This window comes from Anopheles stephensi, chromosome 3 (assembly GCF_013141755.1).
Source record: "Anopheles stephensi strain Indian chromosome 3, UCI_ANSTEP_V1.0, whole genome shotgun sequence".
Taxonomy (NCBI): Eukaryota; Metazoa; Arthropoda; class Insecta; order Diptera; family Culicidae; genus Anopheles; species Anopheles stephensi.
Genome location: NC_050203.1, coordinates 61,823,708 through 61,836,935, shown reverse-complemented (window position 1 = coordinate 61,836,935; position 13,228 = coordinate 61,823,708). Strand labels below are relative to the sequence as shown.

Genomic DNA, 13,228 nt, shown 5'->3' with positions numbered 1-13,228 from the left:
GAACAATGCGATTGCAATTAAAATTATCGCCAACCCGACATTTGAATACAATGGCATGTTGCAATTTATTCAATTAATCTTTGGGGGCGAAGGAACGGCTAAGCGTTGCCTTTAACGATTTATGTTTTGGAGTAGTTTACCTTGTAGCAATTACCCAGCGTACTGCTGGGACCTTCGTGAGTGTGTGTACTAATTGTAATGGAACGGAGTGGTACTTAGACCCACATTTATAGCACTTTATAGCAAAAAGGTATTTCGTAAAAGGGAATAGAACCGAAACAAGTTTTGCTCTTTTAACGATCGCTTCCTGGCGACATTTAAGAGACCCTCTTGTCCTATCCTATTCGATAGCTTTAATGAAATTCAACATTGTTTACTTATCTCAATGGTTATGATCCTCACGTAAATCTAAAGTTGGTCCAAGAAGGGACGTTTTTTTTTCACTGAACGAACGCCCAGAATCTGTTTTTCTCTATCTTGATTTCTTTTCACCCTTGGAATGTGTTTCAACCCTCCAAAAATGGTTTCGGTTCGATTCCATTAAACGCACTGCTTTGAAGCATTTGATAACGATTAAAAGCCCTGTTCCGTTATTGGAAGTCGTTTCGTTCCTGAAAGTGGGCCGATTGGCGTGAATTACAGTTTCTTCCATAAAATTTCCACTTCTAGCAGCTCTTCTTCGGTCCCCTCGCTTAAGGGCCTTTTTGTAGATTTTAGGGAAAGACTTTAAGATACTAATTTACCTTACCGTAAACTAGTGCCCCTAATCAACTCCATCTCGACGGGGTTAAGCTGTTTTTTCTTCCTCCGGTGGCTTGTTTCAATTTTCCCGACAATAAAGCTCGCTTCGCCCTTTTTGCCAATCTCGTAAAACGGAACGATTTATAACGTCCGGCTGGCGATGCATACCTTGGCGACCATAAATTCCTGCCCGGTGGAACCCCCTTGGCACACACAGGCACACCAAAATCCTTTTCCAAAAAGCATTTGATGACGTTCTTGGAACCAAATAAAAAAATCTCAACCTTTTCGGCACGTTATGGCATTCGGCACGTTACAGGCGTAGATTTATAATTGAAGCATATGATTGATGCTTTCGGCTGGCCAAGCACCCGTCTTCCAGGCGGGTCGACGACAAATTACCACCTCAAATGCGACAAAGTACGATTTATTGGTGCAATTTCGCGGTCAGTACGATATGGTTGCTACATGCTTATGATTTACATAATGGAGTGCAAACTGCCGATGACTTCCCATCCCCAACGGGCGACCCGTTCCCCTTTCCTCGTGTGTTGCGTTGCGCTTGCAGAGGGGGTTTTGTTTTAGCCTCGCTGATAAGCCGTTGAAAGAGCACAAATTTATGGTGGCAATATAATAAATGACCATACCGTGGATCCGGCCGGTGGATCGGTTGAAAGATGCCGTGAAGGCAAAAGCGCGACGTTTATTGCCGAACACACTGCATGCATGTAGCAATTTTCTACTCCTTAACCGTTCCATTGCTAAAGATTTTTGTTTTTTTGCTTGTCCTTCCTTACGATTTGCTTTTTCAGCAAGTGGCCACGCCGACGGTGGTGAAGAAAATTCTACGCTTCAAGCAGGAAAATCCGGGCATGTTTGCATGGGAGATCCGGGATCAGCTGCTTTCCCAGCGGATATGCGACCCCAACACGATACCCTCGGTCAGCTCGGTGAACCGGATACTGCGGAACGGTGGCATGTGGACGGACGACATGACTTCGAACGGTAAGTACTGTTGCGGTGTGAAATTGCATGTGCTGCGTGTTGCATGCGCGATTATAGTACGGTTTTGAGTGTGTGCATCCGAAAGGTGTGAAGTGGCCAATTTGTTGATGGTGATTATGAGGGATGTTAAGGCTACAATGTTGGTAGAGGAATGTTGTAAAAAATTCAATTACAGCACCAGGGAAACAAAGAAACAATTATTAATGAGCAATTCTGGCAGCCTCGGCATTCTTTCAAACAATGCTGTAGTGAGTTTAAATGAACTTCTAGAACAAGCTTTCTATTAATTTAATTTTATAAAATCAAAATAACTTTAGAATGACTTCGAGAAGGATGATTCAAATAAATGATGGCTCGAAGCCTTTAAATCTCTTTTTTCGTTTAGGTTCAATTAACTATTAGGCCACGTCAGCTATCAAGCAGCTTCTTCTTACTCGATTTAAGGACCTCTTAAGGCCATACCTGTCATTCTTGACTTACTATACTCACTGATATCGCATAGTTTGATGGTCAGTCCTCACTATGGGGGAACGGCCCAGTTGATATTTGAACTGCGGTTTAATCGTGTGAAGACCGACGCTGCTGTCACATGTACCAGAATGTCCCTCAAAAGCTTATACAATGTTTTAGAGACCAAGCAAGCATAATGGTGCAAGGTTAAAGCGAAAAGCAAGGTCTGAGCTCAAACTAAGCCATCGAGCGCTTGATGGAACAGTATTGGTTGGAGAACCGTTCGGACAGGACTATCCATTTCAACTAAGCGTTTTCTCATTTTCCAAAACATTGGCAATTTATGTACCTATGTAAACGCCTCAATGTCTCCACCGTACTAGCAGGCATAATTCTTCAATAAGGATCATGGCCGCTAAATACGCCGAAATTTAAGCATCTGAAATCTCCTTACTCAATCCCTAGTGTGAAAAATCCAGTGTGATCCTTCAACAATGAAGGACTATGTCCTCACGGCCCAGGATTCATTGTAAATTAATATAAAATATTATGAGTTTATGAAAACATAAAAACATAAGTAGATTACTGTAAAGTATTATCAGCCGTCATATCCGCAGTTAAATCCTCCAAGATTTTTTTCTCTCGTCCAAAGATAATTCTTGTGAGAAGAAGTTCATTTTAATTTGTTTTAAACATTAAAGCAAAAATTAACAATTTTTTTAAGAGGGGTAATGATTATACGAGTTTGTTTTATTATTATAGACATTTACTTTTGAACTACCTTTACTCTCAAGCTTTAACATCCGTTTCATCTTCGGTAACTGCACTGGATCCCCATAACCAACACGACGCATGTCTCGTATATTAAATAACCTACGGAAAAAGTGCCGCCACTTCCACGATTCCCACGCTTTTCGATTCCAAAAAGGCAACAAAATATTTAAGGCCCCTCTAGCATATCGAGTGCGATTGATCGATAACCTAAAACACCATCAAAAGATCGTTGGTGTGCCTTTTTTTCTGTTTCTTCTTCTTCTTAAATCTTCTGCTAATGATGTAGCGTACCATTTTGCACTCATTACACCTCAGCTGTCAGCTTGCGGTGAGTGAAAGCAAAGCACCTCGATGGCACCGCGTTGACAAGCTGTTTGAAGTCACTTTGACAGGCTCACTAATTTGTGGTGTGTGCGAAAAACCATCACTTAATTTTCTCATTACGCCGTATCAGTGGCAATCAGTGGGGGAAGGCAATTTTAACAACATTATCACACACCCGTTGACCACCCGTTAGCGACCGTTTACCTTAACACGTTTGTGCGAACGGGCGGGCTGGCTGTGGCCGAACATGCACTTGGGATGACAAATTTGTTGACATTAAGACACCTATTAGCAGAAGATTGCGCTTTCTGTGTGTGTGTGTGAGTGTGTGTGTGTTTTTTTAAGAAAGCGCTCTTTTTTGTGGTTAATTAAATTTGCATAATTTATCCCACACCCCATGTCATGTCCGGAATTGAGGGTTCTTAGTGAGGTAGCTCCATTGAGTCTCATTGCAGTCAAAGAACAGTCCATTAGCGCAGACAACCTCATCATCATCTTCATCATCACCGACATGATCATGATGATCATGCGCTTATTTCACTTAAGAAAGGTGTCCTTACGCGCGGCGCACGCCATCTCGGCTGGGTATGAGAGTATGAGTGATGGGCGCAAGGGCGCAATTGATGTGTACTTTTTGTTGGCGTTCACTTACGCCCCGGAGGCGAATGCGTGCGCTCGAGTCCTTTTCCCGGTCCAGACGATAATGGGTACGTACGTAATTGCGGAGAATGTAATCATTCAATGAAGCACACTTTTTCCACATTTTCCCCAACATTGCGCCATGCGCCAGATGCACTTTCGGCAAGAGAGAGGGAGAGTGTTGCGTCTTGTGCATCCTTGAGCGTTGTTTCGATTCTTCCATTCGTTTGGCCCCTTTGAAATTGGCAGCAATTGTGCGAGGTTCGTTGAGGATCGTCTTCAGCTGTGCCGGGCAGAAGACGAGCTGTGCGATCACTGTCGGTTGCAATTTGATAATTGTACCGCGATATGAACCGGTAATGAGAGACCTCTTGACAGACAATCAGTCAGTCGGTCAGTCTGATCACGGTGCAGGACCGTCCGGACGTTATGTTTCGTCCTGGCCGTGTTTCGATGGTAGATTGCGCACTTTATTAGGTCACTTAATCACTACTCGGAAGCAATGTAACTCGTTCTTCGCCGAACGAGGCAATGTTCGGCAGCGAGCTTCCCTAATTGAGCCTTACCCCGTACGGTCGCACCGTTTGACCGTTGTTTGGTTTATGAAGGGAGCGGTTTAGACATGTTTTCTTTGCTTTGCTCGCTCTTTTTCGCCAGCGTTGGCAAACAAACAGCTGTAGTTGTGGTACGGGAGGTTTCTTTGCCTGTCGGGCGCTTGCGCTTGAAGTGCGATGGTGCGAAAAGAAGGCGCGGAAATCGGATCTGTGCGCACACACATCCTTTCATCATGATTTTTATGCAAATTCCGGAGGCACACCGCATGCAGCTCAAGGTGCCAGACGGAATGAATGGTCGGCTGTACGACCAACCGATCGTTAGGCCAAGGTGTGGAAATGGTGTGGTTTGAGGTGTTGCTTCCGAGAGATGTTGTTTTTGCCTCTCTCGTTACTAAGCTGAGCGGAGTGTTTTAAGATTTTGAGAAAATCTAAATTACATACCAGGTTAGATTGGGATCAAACGCCGTGGGTTGGAAGAAGCTTAGGGAAGAGGTCGATTCGATATTTCAAGGTCGAACTTGGATTAGTTGCTTTGAGGGATAGTTATACTAATTTTACAGAAATATTTTAAGGTATTACTTCACGAATTACGGTTGGAACTTACTTCTTGAAAGTCAACCTATGAGACGAACATTTTAAATTTTTTGAGTTGTCTTTTTTGATAAGGAATTTTGAACAATACAGGTTAATCACAAATCACGAAAGAAACAAACAAACCGAAAGACTTCTTCTTCTTCTTCTTTGGCCTAATGACCTCTTGGGTCATATGCCTTTCATTTCTTGCTTACTAGATTTAACGATACCACGTAGTTAGCTATAGACAGTCCTCCCGCAATGAGAACAGTCCGGATGGGATTTGAACCGCAGCCCTGCCGTGTGAAGATCGGCGCTACTATGTTTTATTGTTCAGGATCTTCGTTTAGGCATTTACAGCATTTAGTGCAGTTTATAGTTTTACTATATTGTACAAACACCAAAATAAGGCTTTCGTTTTTATTTATGAATAGAAGAGGGATGAAGTAAAATAAGAGAATGATCTGATTCTCTGAGTTTCTGAATTTCATCTGATCAAATCACATTCCATCCTTCCAGCCCTACCAACAATTGATGATCCAGTAAATAATATAAGGATATTTATTAAAAGCAATTTTTCCTTTTCTTCACTTTTTTTTAGAACAAATGCTCCGCGAATCGTCCCACTCATCATCCGCCTATATGCAGTCCAAAGCGATGTCATCTCACCCGCTCTACAGTCAAACGCTGGAACAACATCAAGCCCTGCTCAATCAGTACCGCTACAGTATGGCCGGCGTGTCCCCAGATCACACCCCGAAACATCCCAACATGCCCCACCATCACACCCCGTACGGTTCCCCGCCGGGAGCTCCAGGTCCGATGGTCCAACGGACCGCGGCTGTCAATATCATTCAGCACGAAAGTCTCCCACCGACCGGAAACTCCAAACCTGCCGAACATCATCACCAACATACGTCACCCCATCAAACGCAACCCCTAGCAGCGGGACACCATCAACACCATCTCGGCAAACCATCACCCTCGGTCAGCATGCCCGACCTGAGCTCCCCAAAAGGTGCCGACTCCAAGAGCGAGCCTTCGTCCTCCACCCGCTCAACCCCCACCAGTGGCACTCCGGTGTCATCGATCGCACCCACCACCGCCCAGATGCCATACCTTCCGAAACATTGGATCTGGAACACGAGCCTATTCTACGCGGCGAACCGTGGAGTGAGCCAGGCCGTACCGGGCTCGGATCCTTCCAATGCTACGTCAGCAGCAGCGGCGGCGGCGGCAGCAGCGGCAGCAGCAGCAGCAGCAGCTGCCTTTCCCCACGGATACTTCACGTACGGTAATCCGTTCGGTGGTGGAGCAGCATTCCAGGGACAAATTGATCCCAGCTTGCGCAGTGACACGACCGCTTCAAATGCATCGTCCTCGCCGGTCCAAATCACCGACGTTAACAGTGACGATTCGTCGGATAACCATGACGAGCTAAGGGTGAGTTGATATTCCACGCGAAAACGCCAAACGCGAGTTTATGAACAATATTTTAAACGTTTTTTTTTTCTCCAAAATGTTCCAGACATCCATTTCGAAGAAGCGCAATCCGTACTCCATCGAGGAGTTGCTGAAGAAACCGGAAAGCAAGAAACAGAAGATTGACGATCGTGTTACCATCACGTGCGTTTCGGATCCGCCCGGTAAAGCTCACTCGGATTCGGTGCTCGACGACAAATACCACTTTCACTGCTCACCGTCCGTATCGCCGTCCAAGTCGTGTCCCTCACCCTCCGCCACACCGGTCACTACGGGGCGCTGCAAATCTTCCTCCGACTACCGGTCATCCTCCTCGCCACAGTCGGTCGGCGAGGACTCTGAAGGCTGCAGCATCGTGTCGGCCGTCGTACGCTCCAAGCTGACCGATACCAATAGTGAAAATAGTATCAACATTGAAATTTGTGATTAACTTCTGTTCGGAGGGAATGGGAAGCTTCCTCTGTGGAAGACTAGAAGCTGTAAATAGCACAATAGAAGGATCGGAACAGAACCAGTGAACTTTTTGCACTAGCAATGGAAGTACTTCTTCTTTCGTTCGACACCATAAAAAGATGGGAGTTTACTCAAGAACAGAACAGTAAAGGACCGTTGCTTAGCAAAAATTAAGATATTATTAGGTCGGCGCGAAGATGAAAGCAATTGTTTGTAGCATAAGTTAATTTATTAACCAACGATTAGGTTTTGATTGTTTTCTAGGGTTTAGTTATCTGTAAGATACCAACCAACACACAAGTATAGACCTGTGCACTCCAACCACGCACACACACTTACACCCGTCGAAAGCTGTATTATTATTATTGTAATGTTTAGCAAAGCAATAAACTAATTGTGACTTTAAGTGAAAAGGAAATTGAGTTTTCAGTGCCTTTATTTCTATGACGATTCACTATTGAGCGCTTTAGCCTGAAGCGTGTACTCCATGAAAGAAACTTCTATTTAGAAGGTGTAATGCAGACCTCCGATTGATTATCTTCGACGTGGATCTTCTTTTTCCTTGGCACTATCAACCTTGAAAGGTCTCGCGCGGTCTGCCATTTTAGGCTTTCTGTGACTTAATTTTACCTGCAGTAAAGTAGTCAGCCCTACGAACGGCGGGAAGGTGGTGTCTGTCTAGATGGGATTTGAGCCCCGGTCCTACCGTGTGAAGAGCAGCACCGTTATCCCCTCGGCCACCGGACCGCCCCCCGACGAAAATCACTTTCAGGAAAAAGCTGTCTGCGTTCGTATGTTTTATAAAAGGCTATGGATAGTTTAATGTCCCTTTTGAAGCCGATCGGTACATAGCCTTTTGAAGGGAGCAATAAATAATTTAAATATTTGACATTAAATAGAATCATTTCTTAAAAAACCTTAAAATCGAACAAAATGTTGGTAATTTCTATTTTCACACTGTATCCCCGGATAATCGGATTTCGATTCAAATCGAATTTGGCTGCGTACTCGGCGGTTTCTCGAAACGCAGCCATTGCAACCTTCCACGTACGCAGCCATTGCAGCTTGTACGCATGGTTTCGAATGGGTAGCACGCAGGCTAAGGAGTAGAATAGGCCCATAAGTTTTCTTCTCTTTAGCCAGCATGCCAGGTGGTTGTATATGCTAAAACACAGGCTACATCAATGAGAAATGGATCTGAAGGAAAAGCTGAATTATCCAGTAAGTTGAGAACTCGTACACAGTTGCAAATAAAGGTCACATCGACCGATATGAATGTATCGTTTGATATGGGTATATTTTTGGGCTCTCTCAAAGCCAATCAGCTTACAAAGCCTGCACTTTACTGAAGAGAGTCCAGAATATTATCGTCCTTGATTATCCAGCCACAACTAACGGTACGCAAAACCTATGGACGTTTTTTTCTGAGCGGTATGATGAATGAGACTTTCTTTTAAAACGTATGGACACATGAACTTATCAACCCAGAAGAGAAGGGAGCGGCCGCTCGGAGCCTGTCCGTTATGGGGGAGCTCAACGCCGATGAGGGAAATTCCGCTTTAAATTAAAGGGGCCTCAACTACCATTCCTTTCAGGACCTTCATAGACCTTTTATCCGCCACTGATAGAGCTCCATGCAAGGCTTTGTAGGTTTTCTAAAGAATCTTTTCCATCCCATCTTCGGTCGCATCGTTTGGTATCGACTAAATGACTAAAACAAAATTCAAATTTCTTTCCAAATCTCCCCGATAAATAAAAACAAACACACGCATTATTATTATTTTAAAATACGTATAATTTAAAACTGTCAACAAGTAAGGACCTTTTTGATACATTTCGCTTCAAACAAAATCACACCAAGCAGCTGGGAGCACATGGCTCGCCGTGTCCCGCACTGTTACTCCACGAGCTAGTTCACATTCATATCCGCAAAACACCGGGAAGCATCTTATATCACTAACAGCCAGCAAACGTGTAAACGAAGACAGTACAAATGGCACGATTTCGTAATAGTATACGCGTCTTTCGTTGATACGTTTTAAAGGAGAGAGGATCTCGTAAAACTGGAAAATCTGTATTGGCTGAGCATTAAAATGTTGCCCTCGTTGTGTGTATCTGTGTTCTTTTTAGAATTGCTTTCGTTGTTCAGTTTGCTCAGTGTTTGCGGTGAATCTTGGCTCGTGCTGGACTACATTCCTTCCGGACACGACATGCGAACCCTACTGCAGGCTGGTGGCAATGTTTCCGCGTTCGCTTGGCATTCGACATGTTTGTTTTGCACTTTACAATTAAACCCCTTCACTCCTTACTGAGCGCCGGCTCCTGCCCGCTCCTAACCCCTATTCATTACGTCAATCTCCCTAACACTCGCCACTAGGCCCTAGGTTCCTTAGCTTTAGCTGTACAATATATTGCTTCCTAAAGGATATACATACGGTTAAATTTGTTTATTCGATCGAATTCCATTGCAGTCGTTATGAAAGGATTGGATGCAGTATAGTATGTACAGTCCTGGATACGATTAAGAATAATAATCTAATAGTACGCAGCCGAATGTTTTGTTATCGTAGTGTTTGCAAATGAGGAGTACACAGGACAGAGACCTTATCTAGCCTCGAAGTAAAACAACGTTTAAAAGTACACTAAAGACGAACGTAGACGTAGGAGCTGCTGGTAGTCGCGATTCTTATGATAGAATCATCGCCTTTCAGTGCCGCTTCCATGGGAACGTTTGTTTAAGTAGCATTCGTAGGCAAGCATATGCGGGTGGGACATTGGATGGGACAGCAGCATGTGCCAGGTAAGATAAGTGTGTTATGTGTTAGCTTCCTTCCAAAAACCATGCGACATTCGTATCATGATGGGTTACGCTACTGGAAATCTATTCATTGCGTTCGTTACAGCTTACTTTAACATGATGGTTTGTAGCGCGCTACTGCCGATCAGGGTGCCCGTGTGCATATCGAACCGTGGTTCGTTCACTCCCCGTGGATCTCAACAAAACCCGCGAGCGATTACGTTTAATAAAACACACACACATGCGTTGTAAAAGTACGAAATTTAAAAGTAGTATCACAGGTATTCCAATGAAATAAAATCATCTCTATCGTTCGCTCTCTCGTCGGGCTTTCCTCGAGGCACGGATGATCTCGCACTAGCTCTAGCGTCTGTTGCACACGCGTTCGAGTTTGCTTCGGCTCGATAACACACAGAAATGGCAGCAAATGTCGCGTAACGGAAATTGTGAGCACATCTTTTTGACTGTTTGTTTGATTTTCCTCTTCAGCCGGTACCAACGACTGAAGTCAAGTTGGACCATTGCAGGACCGTACGCTCCGCTAAATTGCTGCACTTGTTGTTGTACTACGTTCGTATAGGGGCTTAAATGTAATACGGTTGTCTGTTTGCCCGGCGGGCTTAAGTAGCTAGCAGGCTTAGGCACTAGTTCCAACGAGGTGCTTTAAATGCTTACACACCCTAATAGCTATGTATGATATTTGTCCGTATCTCGTCTATGTACAATCAAACCATTCTTCCCCTAAATGCGCTCCTGTATCGGTCCAGGATACCATCCTTGGACTTTTTTATCTGCTACCGAAAGGCACATGCGGTCACTAAATCGCTACTTGCTAAAACAAAATCCTATAAACTTTACACAAAATAAAACAAATCACCCAACTTCGGTTCGTTGTACGGCTAAACGGGGATAGGGAGTTGCTCAGTCCGGTGGCAAGCTAGTGTTGACGTACCCCCACCCGTTTCCTTCACGGTGGGATACGATTAGACAGTCGTTTCATTGCGATGCAACGGGATCAGCTCGCGCTGCAGATCGTTGTAGTACTCGTGCTCGGAGGAGGTCGCTTCCGTTTCCGTCGGCGATAGCGGGATGCCGATCGTTTGCGTCGGTGGCGAGGATTGCTGCTGATGCAGCCCAGCGCCATTCGTTTGCAGCTGCATGATCGAGTCCGACTGCTTTGGACCGACATTGCTGCTGGCATTGCTGAGGGAAGGTGTATGGCTGACTGATGGGTTGGAAGGTCCGTTGGATGCGGACGAATGATGAGACGATTGGGAGAGTTGTTTTTGATGGTGGTGCTGTAACTGCTGCTGTTGCTGTTGCTGCTGCTGCTGCTGCTGCTGATGTTGAAGCTGCTGTTGATACTGATGTTGCAGTACCTGGAGCGGCTGTTGAATCGGTTGCGGTTGAATCTGTGAGTGCTGAGACGCAGTCTGCATGGTCATACCGTGCGGAGAGTTTGGCGGTGGCGTATGCGGTCCCATGGATCCATGCGCAACTCCCGCGATTGCTTGCGTCGAACCCATCAAATACTCGGGATTGTCAACGCTCGCCGGCACACCGATCAGATCCATGTAGCCCGGCGTGGACTGGTTTTGGCTTTGGCAAGTAGGCATCAGGTAGTCGTCTTCGTCCAGCGGCAGATTCAGCCGGATGCCACCGACACCGACCTCCTTGCCGTTGCCGTCCGTTTCGTCGTCCGGCTTGAGCGGATCCTTGCAGTAACGCAGTGACTTTGGCACCTCGTCGGACGGGTCCACCGCCGACGGTCCCGGCAACATGATAGAGGGTCTCGTTTTTGGCTGTAAGTACTCGTCCGTTTCGGCGATCGTGCTCGGCACATCGACGGTTGAAGCGGCGGCCGCTGCTGCTGCCATCGCCACCGGCGCCAGCGTGCGAATAAGGTCCTTCTCGTCCTGGTTCGTGTAGGAAGGCAATCGCATAAACTTATCGCCCGGGATCATCAGATACCGGCCCGGATCGCGAGCCTTTTCGGCGAACGTTTCGGCCAGCTGTTTGAACGTTGGTCTCGCATCGGCATCCAGCACCCAGCAGGACAACAGGATGCAGTACACGTCCAGCGAGCAAATATCCGGCTGTGGCAGTTTGTGACCGATTTCGATCAGTTCCGGAACATCTTTGGCCGGCACATTTTCGTACGGACGAGCGCCGTACGTTAGCAGCTCCCAAATAGTTATCCCGAACGCCCATACGTCACTTTTGCTCGTAAACACACGGTGTCGAATGCATTCCAGGGCAAGCCATTTGATTGGCATCTTGCCGCCCGCCGCTCGGTACTCGTCGGAATCATAGTCCAACAGTTTAGCCAATCCGAAATCGGTAATTTTAACACACGAAGGAGTCTGGACCAGCACGTTACGGGCGGCCAGGTCACGATGCACAAGGCGACGCTCTTCCAGATACGCCATACCGCGAGCAATCTGGGTGGACCAGTTGAGCAGCGCCTTCGAGCCAATCTTGTCCTTGTTGTTACGCACGTAGTCCAGCAAGCAGCCAAGTGGCATTAGCTGCGTGATCAGCATCATTTGTGAGGTCATACAAACGGCCAGCAGCTTCAGCAGGTTCGGGTGCTCTACTGATGCCATGATGTATGCTTCCTCTAGGAACTCTTTGCTCGACTCCGAGCCGGACATCTCCATCAGCACCTTGATCGCGACCGGGATCTTCACGCTCTCGCCCTCCGGCATCCAGACACCTTTGAACACACGGCCGAATGCTCCCATACCGAGGACACCACCACGCCGAATCTCAGCCTCTTTAATGATGCGCAACTTCGTCAGGTTCGGTCCAACGTTCGACGGACGCAGCGGTTCCGAATCTTCACAGCCGGCCAACGCCATCGTCATCTTAACCGCATCCTTCTTGTTCTTGTGTCGGCTGAAGAGCACAAACACCACACCAAATACGATGCACACGAGCACCAGCACAACCACACTGCCCATCACGATCTTCACCTGTGTTTGAGGCTCAATTCGTAGTCCACTCTGAAGCGGATCGGCTGAGCAGTAGGGTCCAAGTTTGCCCGCTTCCTGCGGGAACCGTTTGTAAGGATGAGATGCGGGACAGTTGTTGACACAAGTGAAGGCGGTCGAGTTGTCGTATGGGTCACCGTCGAACAGTTTCAGATTGCGACACTCGTCACAGTTATCGGCACCGAGACCGTGACAACCGCGACATTCCTGGTGGCAAGGTACGCAGATGCGAGTGTCCTCGTTTGCGTAGAAGTCCTGTGGGCATTCGTCTTCACACTGTTCACCCTTCTTGTAGCCGGTACACTCCTGGCAGAACTGTTCGTGGAACCCGTAACCGGTACACTTCTTGCAGCGAGGATGACACTTGCGACAAACCGCTTTCCCGGACAGTTGCTTCAGAGGTCCTTCCTCCTGCAGCACGTAATCGCTATAGTATCCAT

The 13,228-nt window shown here is 46.5% G+C and overlaps 2 protein-coding genes across 4 annotated transcripts in view; one reads left to right on the top strand and one right to left on the bottom strand.

Annotated features, from left to right (window-relative positions):
• LOC118509252 (paired box pox-neuro protein) overlaps nt 1–7,411 on the top strand; it is a 43,807-nt gene extending 36,396 nt beyond the window's left edge. For both annotated transcript variants that reach the window (XM_036049587.1, XM_036049586.1), the window contains exons 5-7: nt 1,554–1,746; nt 5,665–6,506; nt 6,592–7,411. In XM_036049587.1, the coding sequence (XP_035905480.1) occupies nt 1,554–1,746; nt 5,665–6,506; nt 6,592–6,975 (1,419 nt within the window). In that variant the 3' untranslated portion in view covers nt 6,976–7,411. The remainder of the gene's footprint in view (nt 1–1,553; nt 1,747–5,664; nt 6,507–6,591) is intronic.
• Nucleotides 7,412–8,769: 1,358 nt separating this feature from the next.
• The window catches only part of LOC118513596 (epidermal growth factor receptor), a 90,810-nt gene continuing 86,351 nt past the window's right edge, over nt 8,770–13,228 (bottom strand). Inside the window, exon 7 of one of the 2 annotated variants that reach the window (XM_036059597.1) lies at nt 8,770–13,228. In XM_036059597.1, coding sequence (XP_035915490.1) covers nt 10,779–13,228 — 2,450 coding nt within the window. In that variant the 3' untranslated portion in view covers nt 8,770–10,778. The other variant, XM_036059598.1, reaches the window with a different exon arrangement.